At 35.9% G+C, this 13,229-nt stretch overlaps 1 protein-coding gene across 1 annotated transcript; it reads right to left on the bottom strand.

Annotated features, from left to right (window-relative positions):
• Nucleotides 1-289: 289 nt before the first annotated feature.
• Nucleotides 290-7,405, bottom strand: si:dkey-183n20.15 (RING-HC_RNF170 domain-containing protein). Its single transcript, XM_066677973.1, has 6 exons — nt 7,363-7,405; nt 5,604-5,667; nt 5,191-5,299; nt 2,757-2,830; nt 2,418-2,528; nt 290-1,538 (listed from the first exon to the last, which is right to left on the bottom strand). The coding sequence occupies exons 1-6, from the start codon at nt 7,389-7,391 to the stop codon at nt 1,230-1,232; spliced, it is 696 nt and encodes a 231-aa protein (XP_066534070.1). The 5' UTR covers nt 7,392-7,405; the 3' UTR covers nt 290-1,229.
• Between the last annotated feature and the right edge of the window lie 5,824 nt (nt 7,406-13,229).

A 13,229-nucleotide genomic window follows, 5' to 3' on the forward strand; every position in this document is an offset into this window, starting at 1 on the left:
TTTTATGGCATATCTTCAGCCTGCCAAATGTGAGAGTCCTTGAGTCCACATGTCTGGCCCATGAGGTGTTTGGCATAAAATAAACAGCAACATACAGTCTGAGTTTTGATAAATAGGTCTTTATTAAACACTATACAATATTTACACTGTGCAATATAATCCCATATGGGCAGACCTTAAACCAAATTCATTATAAAAATGTTAAACAGCAGACACAATGTATCCCAATACCACTATATACACACTATAGGGATGCACAGTCTGACATTGGGATCAGATATTGGTCACAATATTAAAAAAATAACTACATAGGGTATCAGATAATTATGTAGATCCATGGAACAAATTCATTCACAAGATAAAATTTACCGTCATGAACATTTTTTGTGAGGCCACTCTGCTATCTGGTATTGAATCAATATTGCGTATGAACTGATATGCAAAGTTAAATATCAGTATTAATATTGGAAATGAAAAAAGCCAGATCTGTACTTCTCTAGTACATTACTCATTATTACAATTACTTATAATAGAAAAAAAAGAATAAAAATATAAAAGAATAAAAACACTGCCCTCCTTCAAAAATGCTGACTGAGTAAAAAAAGCTGCATACCAGCTGAGTAAACTGAACGGGGGCAGATTTTTTCAATTCTCAAAACTTTCAATATTTAAATATGAGCTAATTTCCTCCCACAGTCCAAAAAACACACAGTAGGTGGATTGGCGACTTAAAAGTATCCGTAGGTGTGAGTGTGTGTTTTGCCCTGTGAAGGACTGGTGCCCTCTCCAGGGTGTATTCCCGCCTTGCGCCCAATGATTCCAGGTAGGCTCTGGACCCACCGCGACCCTGAACTGGATAAGCGCTTACAGAAAATGAATGAAATACGAGCTTATGCCTGGATTTTTCATGGACAAAACAGGTTTTTACAGTTTTTAAATATAGGGACCTATAAAAAAAATAGCATACCAGCACAAGCGTTTTTCCTAAACGTTCTATACCTACTTGTTTTTAATTGGCATAGCAGTCTAATCAGGTGGGTGTAGTTAGTGCAATATTGAATTAGAGTCTAGCTGTCATTTGGAACTGATCCCTGTGGAGACCAAAGAAATGCATCTTCTGGACTACATGAAAATATTGTTGTAAAATTTTCATTAAGTCTCTGTTACTACTCGAGTTTGTAAACTCTACATTCTGCTTAGCAGTTCTCCAGTGTCCTTTTTCCTCAGGTTTACAGCGTGTCTGTCAGTATTCCCTGTGTGACTGTGTTTGTTCTGGTGGTCCTCTCTGATGCCATCTGCTGATGGATGTTAAAAATGGAGATGAGGAGGAGGAACACCACCACTAGGTCATCCAGAATCCCCACTGCCCCATTGAAAGGTCCAGACACAGCCTCTATTGGCGAGACCAGAGTAGCAGCCGCCCCAAATCCACACACTGCCACTCTCAGCAGGAAGAGACACACCAGTCCGCCCATGTTTCCCAGAGTGCGCAATAAAAGCAGCATGAAGACAGGAGCGTCGCACAGATAATCACTCACCTGCCAGAGAGGGAGAGACTGTCAGACTTCACTCTCTTACATGCATACCATAAATGTGATAGAAAACCATGACCTCATTCACCTCTTTCCACCTTGTCCAGGATTTATTTATTGTTATGTGCTGTAAGTTATTGTTATTGATACATGACAAATAGTGGTGGGAAATAAGTTTATAACCATAGTTCAATCAAGAGTCAAGTTCAGAGTTTCCTTAGCTTTGGTGGAAATATTCAACAGGTTAATAATGAACGTATCCGTTTAATTAATGTAACTGTTTCATTTAAAAATATATTAACACCAATTCCTAACATTGCTGCCTGTACACCTTAAGCATAGTGTTTGTATGATCTAGAACATTTATAAAATTTGGTGTATTGGTGTACAATTTATTTTCATTCAACTAAATTGAAAAAAATGTTATTCATTTATATAAATCAATTAAATGCATTTTCATTCAAATAAAGGCACTATTTAGTTCTGGATGAATTGGAAGCATTCCTAACAAATCTCTGCCATTGAAATTGTTTTTAGTCTGGATTGGCCCTGAAACGTACACTGTGGTATTGTGTACAAATTCCTCTATTCGTTCATTCACATGTATGTGATTTGTGCCAGAATATTTTTAATGATATATAGAATTGTTTCTTGGAGACTTGGAGTTTAAGCAGTGAATGCAACCCTTACATTCAATAGTAATCTATCATATGACTTCTATCAGAAACCAGCTAGATGAGGTGGAAGGGTGTGTACGTCTGCACGTAATACTGATGTAATTTTAGTCCTAATGACCATACAAGTTGTAAAATCATTGACACCTGGGCAGTCTATGTCTATGTGGTGCTTGAGACAAGGCTGCTAAGACACTGAAGTGGAACTCACCCTCCGTGGTGCACCAGAATAGCGTTTATTATAATCTCTAATGTTGTCCAGCACCTCTCGCTGCTTTCTGTCCAGTCTGCTCTCACCAAAGAGATGACACATTACATTCACCTAGAAGAAACAAAAAGTAAATGATGATCATGTAATGAAGTCATGAATCAATGACCAATGGATTGAATCAGCAGGAAATGATTGAAGGAAATAAAGAATACTGAGTATTTACCAATCAGTAATTGAGTGGTAAGTAAGTCTACTGTCATTTTACTGTTTCTTGTAAGTGACGTTTTATAGTGTTACTACAATGTGTCATGGGAGTGTTCTTTACTGTGCGCTTTATACCTTCTGTCTGCACAAAGGACAACTGATGGCATCCAGCCAGGAGCCATGTTTCCAGTAAGATATGAGACATTGACCTGGAGAGAGAGATTGATAGAGTAAATGATCATGTCAAAGTGACCATAAACAATGATGGCAAAAAAAAAACAAACGTACCATTTTTAAGTGATAAGCCCCGATAATGTGAGTCTACTATGTATTTGGTGCTGCTCATAAACCTAATGTCACAATGCCCAGTATTGGCCTGTAGACGGAGTAATGCTTGGTATTCAGAACAAATCATTCAGCATCAGGACCTGACCTCACTAATGCTGCTATATACAATAAAACTTGCATAGTAATGTTGATGAACTACTCTTAATAGGAAGATTGTGTGACTATGGTCTGCTTTTGGTTTTGGTTATAATGTAATAAAATATAGTTTATATTTAATTTTCCTTTTAAAAAAGTCTTTAAAAATGTTGGAACAATGTTGTGAGGTTGGAACATTACTGAGATTTTGGAGGGAGCTGAATCACTGCAGATAACACTGCTGGGGCTTTATTGGGTATGGTGACCTTTTGGCTCATGTGCAGCTCTTTTAAAGTGACTGGTTTTATGCTACACTATGTGTGTGTTTGTATGCTTATTTGTAAGACAGAAAAAGATTAACTTGGAATTTGCTATCTGTTTCCAGACTGATAAATCTTGACCCATTTTCTGTGCTGCAGTGTTTGGCTTGAGTATCTTCACAAGAAAAATACATTAGGATTCCAGACTTATATGGAATTCTATGATATATCTAGCATGTGTTGCTATATGGTAATGTATGTATGGTTTCCATACATTAAACTGAACAGCTTCCTCATTAGTGTGATAAGCACAATGTCAGTTCAGTCGCACTTTCTCTTGGCTGTAATGTGATCTGTGGTATGTGACTATGAAAAATCATTGTTGCTATAACAACAGTTAAATATTACACTACATCGTCTGGGCTTAGTCACATGACTGTTCCATGTGGTAAGAGCCTGTCCTACACTCCAACATCTGCTCTCTCACTTCACACAGACGACAACACTGATCTGAGATCAGAACTCTAAGATTAGAAATATAAGCTTCTGTTACAACACCACATTGAACCTGCAGAACCTTTTAGAGCCTCTATCTGCACCACACTGAACATATAGAAATATGTTCAAATAATCATTCCTCAGGGTACAATGTTGATTTAAATATCAATATCCAGAACTATTTTACCTTTCCATTTCAAAGCTTGAGTTCTCAAGCTTCATCCTGCAAGACCCTACGTCTCTGACCAAATCTATTTCTAGGATTTAGAACAGATCATCCACAACCTTTAATAAGGTTTTTTTTTCAAAGAAAATATATTTTCAATAAATATATTTCCACTTTCAATAAATAAAGCTAGAAGAAAGTAACTGTACAAGAGAAGGAAAAACATTGTTTCATGGAACAAGATTTAATTCTTTTAGTCATTTTAAACTATTACTATTTGTTCAGCCATCATGGACTTTTGACGTAATGGAAACACCAACTTGCATTTCAAACTAAATAACATAAAAAAGACAAAATTGAAAATACAGTAAATCTTATACATATGTGCCTTCAACTTATATTCAATATTCATAGATGCCAGTGTCAGAGGCCATTTGTTTCCAATTTATTTAAATAAGAACTGCTTATGAGGCAATGCGTTATTACTCTCTCATCTATGTTGGAATAAAAGAGCCACTACCCCGAAATCACAAAATCAATTCTTCAAGAGGGTGAATAAACCATGAAGTTCAACCAGTGCTGTATACATCAGGTTACTGCTTGCCCTCAGTCTCCTGTTGCTGATGACCCATCTCCACCCTCTTCCCTCTCTTCCTCCTCCAATCAGTAACTAATTTCACCAAGCCACTCAAAGCCAGTCCAGTGTTTATTACTGTACAGTTCTATATGCTGTATGCCAGGGTTGGGTAATCTTATCCACAAAGTACCAGTGTGGCTGCTGAATTTTAGTCCATTCAGGCCAGAGCACACCTGATTTCACTCATTTAATTAGTTGGTCTCAGTAAAACATCTGATCATGTGACCTCCTTGTTGGTTGGAACATAAAACAGCAGCCACACCAGCCCTTTGCAGATACGATTGCTCACCCCTGTTGTATGCCAAGTACAATGCTGGATGCCTAGGCTAACTTTGTTGAACTTGTGAACTAATTGAAATTATGAACGGAAATGGGAGTTCTTCATATATAGAGGACTAATTGTACAAGGGTTTGCTCCAAAGAAACCTGCTGTTTAAATTTATAAACAGTTATATTTTTTAATGGTTTTGTAGGACCTGGATTATGTAGGAAATAGATTATCTTTTTTGGTTCTGAATTGAAACCCTGGAACCCTTGTAGGAATCTCACTTCACTAGAGCTTTGGGTGTAAAATGCACAACTCACCACAGAACACATGTCCACAGTTTGTCTCCACTGGAAATGCAGATGACTGTAAACACACAGGGCAGTGAAGGTCCCTGCTGCCTTCAGATATGCAAGACTGAGACAGTTCCTGTAAAGCAGATGAAATATAATGCTGCTATTATTATTATTTTATTTATGTATTATAATAATTAATTAATTCATTCATTCATTATATGTAACCGCTTATATATATATATATATATATATATATATATATATATATATAATTAATGCTGAATCTATTGCTTTAACTAAGAGACTGCAATTCATGATGTTCAAAAATATATTTCAGTCAATGTCATGCTAAACCCCACACCACCTACACAACTCTATTCTCTCTCTCTCTCCCTATCTCTCGCTCTCTTTCTCTGTGAGTGACTGTGTGTTTTCACCTCTCTTTTGGTCTGTTGGCCTTGAGCTTGACCCTGAACCCTGCTCCCTGAGATGAGAGGAGTCCTGCAAATGTCATAAAAGAATAACTGATCATTATATTAATTAACTCATTTACACTGCAGTAATATGAAGGAAATCAGGTTTATTGATTTTACTTCTCTGCATTATACATGGGATGTGAAACCATACCCTATTACTGATTGTTGGAAATCCTGCATTACTCACAGCGGATACTACAGTGACATGTTTTCCAGTCACAGAAGGATTATTTTGTCAGGGACTGTAGTGTATTTCATCAGCCTCTAACTAAGCATCCACATTTTTTATTTTCTGTTACATATCAAATTCTCTTTAACCAACCTTAATTAAAATAAATAAATAAACATTTGCTAATGTCAGCAAGTGACGTTAAAATACAAGGAAAATGTATAAAAGTACAGAGAATTTATGTTCTCCCAATGTCCACTTATGATAGTTGCGTGGTGGAATGTGCCAAAAACAAATAATTATTTTTACAGTTTAATGACAGTTTAATTCATTCATTAATTAATTTAATGTTGGTAAACATCTAGTTCAATAATAATAATAATAATAATAATAATAATAATAGTGATTCTTCTTCTTCTTCTTCTTCTTCTTCTTCTTCTTCTTCTTCTTCTTCTTCTTCTTCTTCTTATTATTATTATTATTATTATTATTATATGTAAATTAGCTCTGTTGAAAATGGTATACCCATATTGTTTCCACAATATATCTGGGCAAATGACCCAAAAAGGACATTATGAATACATATTATTATTATTACTATTACATTATTATTTATGTTTTTTTTTTTTCGTTTTTTTTACTTAAAACTATTTTACTATTTAATTGTTTTTTGTTTGTCAGTAACTTACTATAAAGTAAGTAATATAATGTAAGTTATAAGACAACCAAAACTTACCAATCTAGACATCCTTAATCTATATTAATATAATAAACTTGGACATTTTTCTCATTAATGTATTTATAAATCATGTGATCCTGACCCCTAGAGAACCTTAAATGTCTTAAATGTGAATAAACTGATATTATGAATAGGTGGATGGAGACCCATTCATATTTGTGACACCATAAAACATGATTGTTTTCCTTTTGTTAACCATGTGGTTTGGAAATTTATTAAAAATTGTTTATATATAAAATGACACTCTGGTATACAAAAAGCAAGAATAATTTGTTTCTTTATCTTAAGGCCCTGTAGGTTTTTACAGGCAGCAGAATCAAAATGAAGAGACAAAGATTCTGATATTGATTCTAGTGCTTTTAGATTTCCCTGTGTATGTAAACTATTTACTGTTATGGTTTGTGCTGACGAACTCTATTAGAGTCAATGTACAAGTGCCTTTTATTGCCCCAACAAACCATCACACAATTATTAATACGTGCCACTTCATATCAACACCAGTATCTAACGGCACGTTCACACCAGTTACTGGGTCAATGGAAATTTAATATAAACACAATTCATTCAAGTCTATTTCAGCAGCTGTTAATATGAAAAAGATTATCTGAGGAAAACAGTCAAAGTCAGAATTAAACCTTGTATGAAGAATAAGTAAATTTACAGGTGATTTCATAGAAGCAATAAATTGCTTTCTAAGTGAAAAAAACAAGATATGTTTTTTTTAGTACATTTCAATAATATCTATTCATCTAAATGAATAAATAAAAGCTTTACATCTTAAAACTGAAAGAGGAACACTGTGAGCCTCTTACCTGTGGTAGGATTTGTGACAGGTGTCCATAGTGGTGTGAAGTGTTTCTGTGGTGGAGAGAGAAGGAAATGCTTTCTGACTGCATCCCTGTACAAAATAAATTGGACAGACTGGTCAATCATTAACTCGAGCTCTGGACTCTTCTCAAAGTATTTCTTCAGCGTGGAGTTCAGCTCAACACCTGAACTGCTGCTTACTCTTATCAAGAAATTGTCTGTTCTACATATATACTGATGGTTAATATATGGAGTGTGAAGATTTGTATATTCTTTCCTTTTTAGGCAATAACTTGACATGAAATAGTGCCACTCTGATCATCTGCTGGGACATGCAATATTTTGGTCATGTGACCACCCATGCAAGGTCAAAGACTATCATTCCCCACCTACCAACATAAACTAGGTTAGGCCTAATAAAATCAGCCTATTTTGGCAATTATTTACTGTTGCTTTATATTGTGTATTGTGTATGAGGCTGGAATGTAGGCACAATATCTGGAATAATCTAATTTTAAACACAGTATATTCCACTTACTAAAAATGCATAATGCCTATTCCACGCTATGTAGATTATTGGGATGATGGCAATGATGAAAAAAAATTTAATTTAACATTTTCATCACCTGTAACAGGAAGTAAGGTCATCTAAATATGATCCAGGTCACTGAATTGAATCATAAAGATTTAAACATATAAATTACACAAAGTATTTATATACAATGGTGAGATCAGAGATATCTGAAGCCTTATGCAGCCATTAGAGGTTTGCATGACTTCAGTGATTTCACCACGGTTAAATGGATTTAGTAGCAACAGCAATGGTATAATTACTATAGCTCACTGCTTTCTGAAGAGTGAGTGCCTTCTTGGGTTTATGCAATACAGTATGATAATATACAAAAATGTTCAATCATTATTTTTATGTATATTTAGTATTTGTATAGGTGTTACAGTTCCTTAACTGTTGTAACTGCATTTGTTTAATAAAACAAACAACTCATGAGGAAGTTAGAAACCAAAGCCTGTTACAGAAATGGCTCCCTATTCATTATTCCCTATATTATTCAATGTAAGTACCACTATAATAAGGAGCTGAATTCAGGGGAGTAGTGAGTGATTTTAGTCTTTTTTCTTTTTTGCTGTTTTTTTACCAAACAATGCAGTGGATAATGGATAATCTGCTATCTGCTAGAGTATATGGGTTGTATACTACTTTTTGTGGTACATTGTGGGATGATTTGAGTACACTGAAAATTGCCCACTATGTTTTCAGACACGACTACAAAATCGTGGATCCCAAACTAGTGCACTATATACTTCATAAGGTAAAGTTTTGGACACAGCAAAAGTGCTTGAAACCGGTGCTGGATTCCAATATTTAGAAGCAATGTGTAAAATGTCTTTATTTAAAGTGTCATATAAATTGAATGATGCCATGGAATACATCAAAAGATATTTGTGTATGTGGAACTTTTTAAAGACACAGATAATATAACACATAATGTAAGATTATTTACCATTTTGAAGTTTGTTTAAAATAAGTACAATGAGCTCCTTCTAATTTCTGTGGGAAAATGTGTTTGTTTTATTTAAATTTTTTTGTATCCTGTCAAACAGATTTATATGAAAGTAAAATGTGATTACAAAAAGGTATCAGGATTTGATAAAATATCAAGCTTTGCTTCATCCTATGGTATGTGATACTGCACACACTTTGCTCACCTCCCACTGTTGACCTCTATGCTGTGGTTAAAATGATGCCTCTTAGCTAAACATTTCCTTGGCATATAGGTACATTTCACAATTTGCACAAAAGCAGAAGGTCATATCAGCTAAAAATAGTAGTTATTGATCCACCAGGACCTTGAAACAGTGTAGGTTGATGACCCTTTAGTAAATGACTACCCCCACTTGTCTATCTAGAGTGGTGAAAGTCTTTATCTTGTCAGCGGTCTGTCCCACATTTCATCAGCCACTGAGAATGCCAAGACCATGTTGACTGTTGGTTATTTTCAGCACTGACCTGACCTGAGCATCGGGAAGACTGTGTGTACAGCTGTTCACACATAAAAAGTGAGACTGTTAAGCTTCTGACTGGGCACCTGCCACCTAAACAGGTTTATCTCAGAAAGGCTTGGGTCCTAGCAAATCAGAATGCAACACATGAAAGAAGGAATGAATGAAAAAAGATACAAAGACAGACAGACAAAGCAATACATGCCATAACAACTAACATATGCACATATAACCAATCAGCTTAAATCTTGAATCACAGATGATTATGTAAACAAGGTGGATCATACTCATGGGGTTAATTCACTCACATGTTGATGATCTATGTAATCTACATTATTTTTCAGTGATTCAGAATGGGAGTGGCTAGTTGTGCATATTTGAATTTGTTATGGCCTTTGTGTTTTATCTGTCTGACTGTTGTATGGTCTGTTCTCCTTTACTGACTTATCCTTATAATAGTATACATGAAAAAAAAATCCAATACAAATGCTTAAACTGTTACAGCTGCAGGTTTCTTCTATAGATTTCTGATACTTTCTAATTATTTATTAATTAGGAATGACATAAAAAGTCTCATGAATAAGAAATACTGTAATATGGTGAGTAGAAACATGATCTCTCAGGTGTTTGTCTGCTTATGTTAAAAAGTGCTGCATTAATGTTGTTTTTGTTAACAGCGGAAAGTAACATAGGGCAACAATTGTTTGTTTGTTTGTAGAAAGCTGTAATAGGCTACATTTAAATGAATAGTGAAGCTACTTTATGAATGTTAAACTAGAAGTTTGTTTGTAATGTGATTTGCTTCTACACCTCAGATCACTCACAGTCGTATCATAAATAAAATATTGAAGGTAAAATAGGCTTCCTTCAATGTATGAATACATCAAGAGCTAACTTATAAATTGTTGTTTTCAAATGATACCCACTGCTCACAGCATTCTGGAATCTTCAGCCCTATTGTCCCAGACACCCATATTCTGCTTATAGCTCCTTCCTCTCTCATTTACTTTTTCAATGTGTTTTTACTTCAATTCTTTATTTTACGGGCGGCACGGTGGCGCAGCAGGTAGTGTCGCAGTCACACAGCTCCAGGGGCCTGGAGGTTGTGGGTTTGTTTCCTGCTCCGGGTGACTGTCTGTGAGGAGTTGGTGTGTTCTCCCCGTGTCCGCGTGGGTTTCCTCCGGGTGCTCCGGTTTCCTCCCACAGTCCAAAAACACACGTTGCAGGTGGATTGGCGACTCGAAAGTGTCCGTAGGTGTGAATGTGTGTGTGTCTGTGTTGCCCTGTGAAGGACTGGTGCCCCCTCCAGGGTGTATTCCCGCCTTGCGCCTGATGATTCCAGGTAGGCTCTGGACCCCCCCGTGACCCTAAATTGGATAAGCGGTTATGGATAATAATGTTTATTTTACAGGTACACTGCAAAGGTAAGTAAATATATCTACACTCTTATGTAATTTCTTGTAAAGTGGTGTCCTGCTATAACACCACTCTGTGGTAAAATTAGTGTAACACGGCCTCAAATGGCATATTGCTAAATACAAGATGATAAAATACACTGATGTTAAAAAAGTCATGTATTAAGACTATTCAGTTCTCCTGCCAAGCACTATAGTTTATTACACCACCACAGCTGCCAGGCAATGTGAGTGGAATTACAACTTAATTATTAATTTGCCCCCGCTTAATGTTTCATTATTTCCTGATGAGTTAATTCCTTAATTACTGTCAGTTCACGTACCAATATTTTGGCCAAACTTCATGGTTTGGTCACAAATCCCTCAGAGGATAGAGGATGTTATCTCCTTAAACTCCAATCACTGTCTACTGTAATGACTGTAAACATTAGAACGCGTGGCCATTTTCAGAAAACATAACACATTCACAGAGGAACCTATTATTTCTATTTGAAACTAGAAACCTACTGAAAAACAGGTGAATTTGAACCATCAATATGGAAAATAGATCCATAATCATTTGCATTTTTAAAATTTAATTTTTTTTGAATGAATATTCATTCATTTTTAAGAAAACATTAAAATTAAACTAAAGAATAAAACTATTACTAAATGCCGTAAAAGGATTCTGTCATTTATTAAATTCAAATACATACAAGAATATTTCACCAAATTAAGCATCATGCTGTGAACTACTGGCTCCGACTAAGAGAAATTACTTGGAAGAAATAAATTTGCAATAAAATGTTTTTTTTTTTTTCTGATACAGATGCGTTCAGTTCCTTAATTTTTTAGAATTGTCGCATAGAGGATGTGGAGGACAATGTAACATGCTGCCTCTGAGAAGAATTTTGTAATGCTCTGCGGCCTCCAGGCAGAGTCTGAAGAAGTACTTTTGACTGCTGCCTGTCAAGGAGATCCAGAATGATATACTATGCTCTGCTGCCTCTGATATAGATGGAATAGCGTGATTGCTGTCTGTGAGGCAGAGATTTTTTGTACTACTTTTTTCAGAGGCAACAATCATACCGTGTGCAAGATATACTTTATTAGTAATACTTTATTTATGCATTATTACATTCTGCAGGTTCCTCAAAAGCAGCAGGCAACATTATTTTCCATTCAAGCAAAACAAAATACTGAGTTTTTTTGCAATGCATCTGACAAATGCAACAGAAATCTGCAATACTGATCTAGTCTTAATTCCTCCAAGGCAGCACTGCCTTCAGAGCCACTTTGAGTGATTTTGCAGCATGAGCATTTCTGAATAGCACACAAGATTTTAGATCTATGAAAATGATGATAATTTATTACAAATTAAGTCTAATAATAAAAAAAATAATAATAATCACCAAATATCTATTTAACTGTTACTGTAGGTTTAGACGCGGGCGGCATGGTGGCACAGCAGGGACCTGGAAGTTGTGGGTTCGATTCCTGCTCCAGGTGACTGTCTGTGAGGAGTTGGTGTGTTCTCCCCGTGTCCGCGTGGGTTTCCTCCGGGTGCTCCGGTTTCCTCCCACAGTCCAAGAACACACGTTGGTAGGTGGATTGGCGACTCAAAAGTGTCCGTAGGTGTGAGTGTGTGAGTGAATGTGAGTGTGTCTGTGTTGCCCTGTGAAGGACTGGCGCCCCCTCCAGGGTGTACTCCCCCCTTGCGCCCAATGATTCCAGGTAGGCTCTGGACCCACCGCAACCCTGAACTGGATAAGCGGTTACAGATAATGAATGAATGAATGAATGTAGGCTTAGACGCATGTCATTAAACTACAAGTGATTTTAGATCTGTGTAGAACTCTTTTTATAAAATTGCCCCATAATATGCTGATTTGATACAGTACCAATGATAAAAAGTAAAAAGTTATTTAAAACACTGCAATAATATTGTTAAAATATGTGGTTAAAAAGGGAATAATGGCACACCAACACATTTTACTCTCATAAACACACCAGACAAATTGTATGTATTTCATCATCATCATTATCATCTTCTTTGCCGCATAACCCATTTTATACCGTGCAGTAATTATTTTTACATTATATATTTTGGTCAATAGGGAGAGCAGTGCACTCACTTCTCCAACCACGAGCACAGCCATTGGCTCATGGCCCTCAGGTTTCCATCTTGTCATTGGCTCATTAATAAATGAGGCAGAAGTGTCGCTTACGTTCGGGCGCTGATTGTGATTCATAAACTTTACTCAGATCTCCGCTTGTTTCTAAGTACGTCGTACAAATGTTTCATGAATTAGACGAGTTTTTGCGGTCAAATCTGGGCTTGTTTAAACAGAGCAACAACGCATAAATGTCAGTGCTATGTTCAAACGTCTCCATAATTCACTGACTTTAAAATATTTCCAAAATATACAAAAAATAAATAAAAGGAATAAATCCTACAT

This window comes from Hoplias malabaricus, chromosome 7 (assembly GCF_029633855.1).
Source record: "Hoplias malabaricus isolate fHopMal1 chromosome 7, fHopMal1.hap1, whole genome shotgun sequence".
NCBI lineage: Eukaryota > Metazoa > Chordata > Actinopteri > Characiformes > Erythrinidae > Hoplias > Hoplias malabaricus.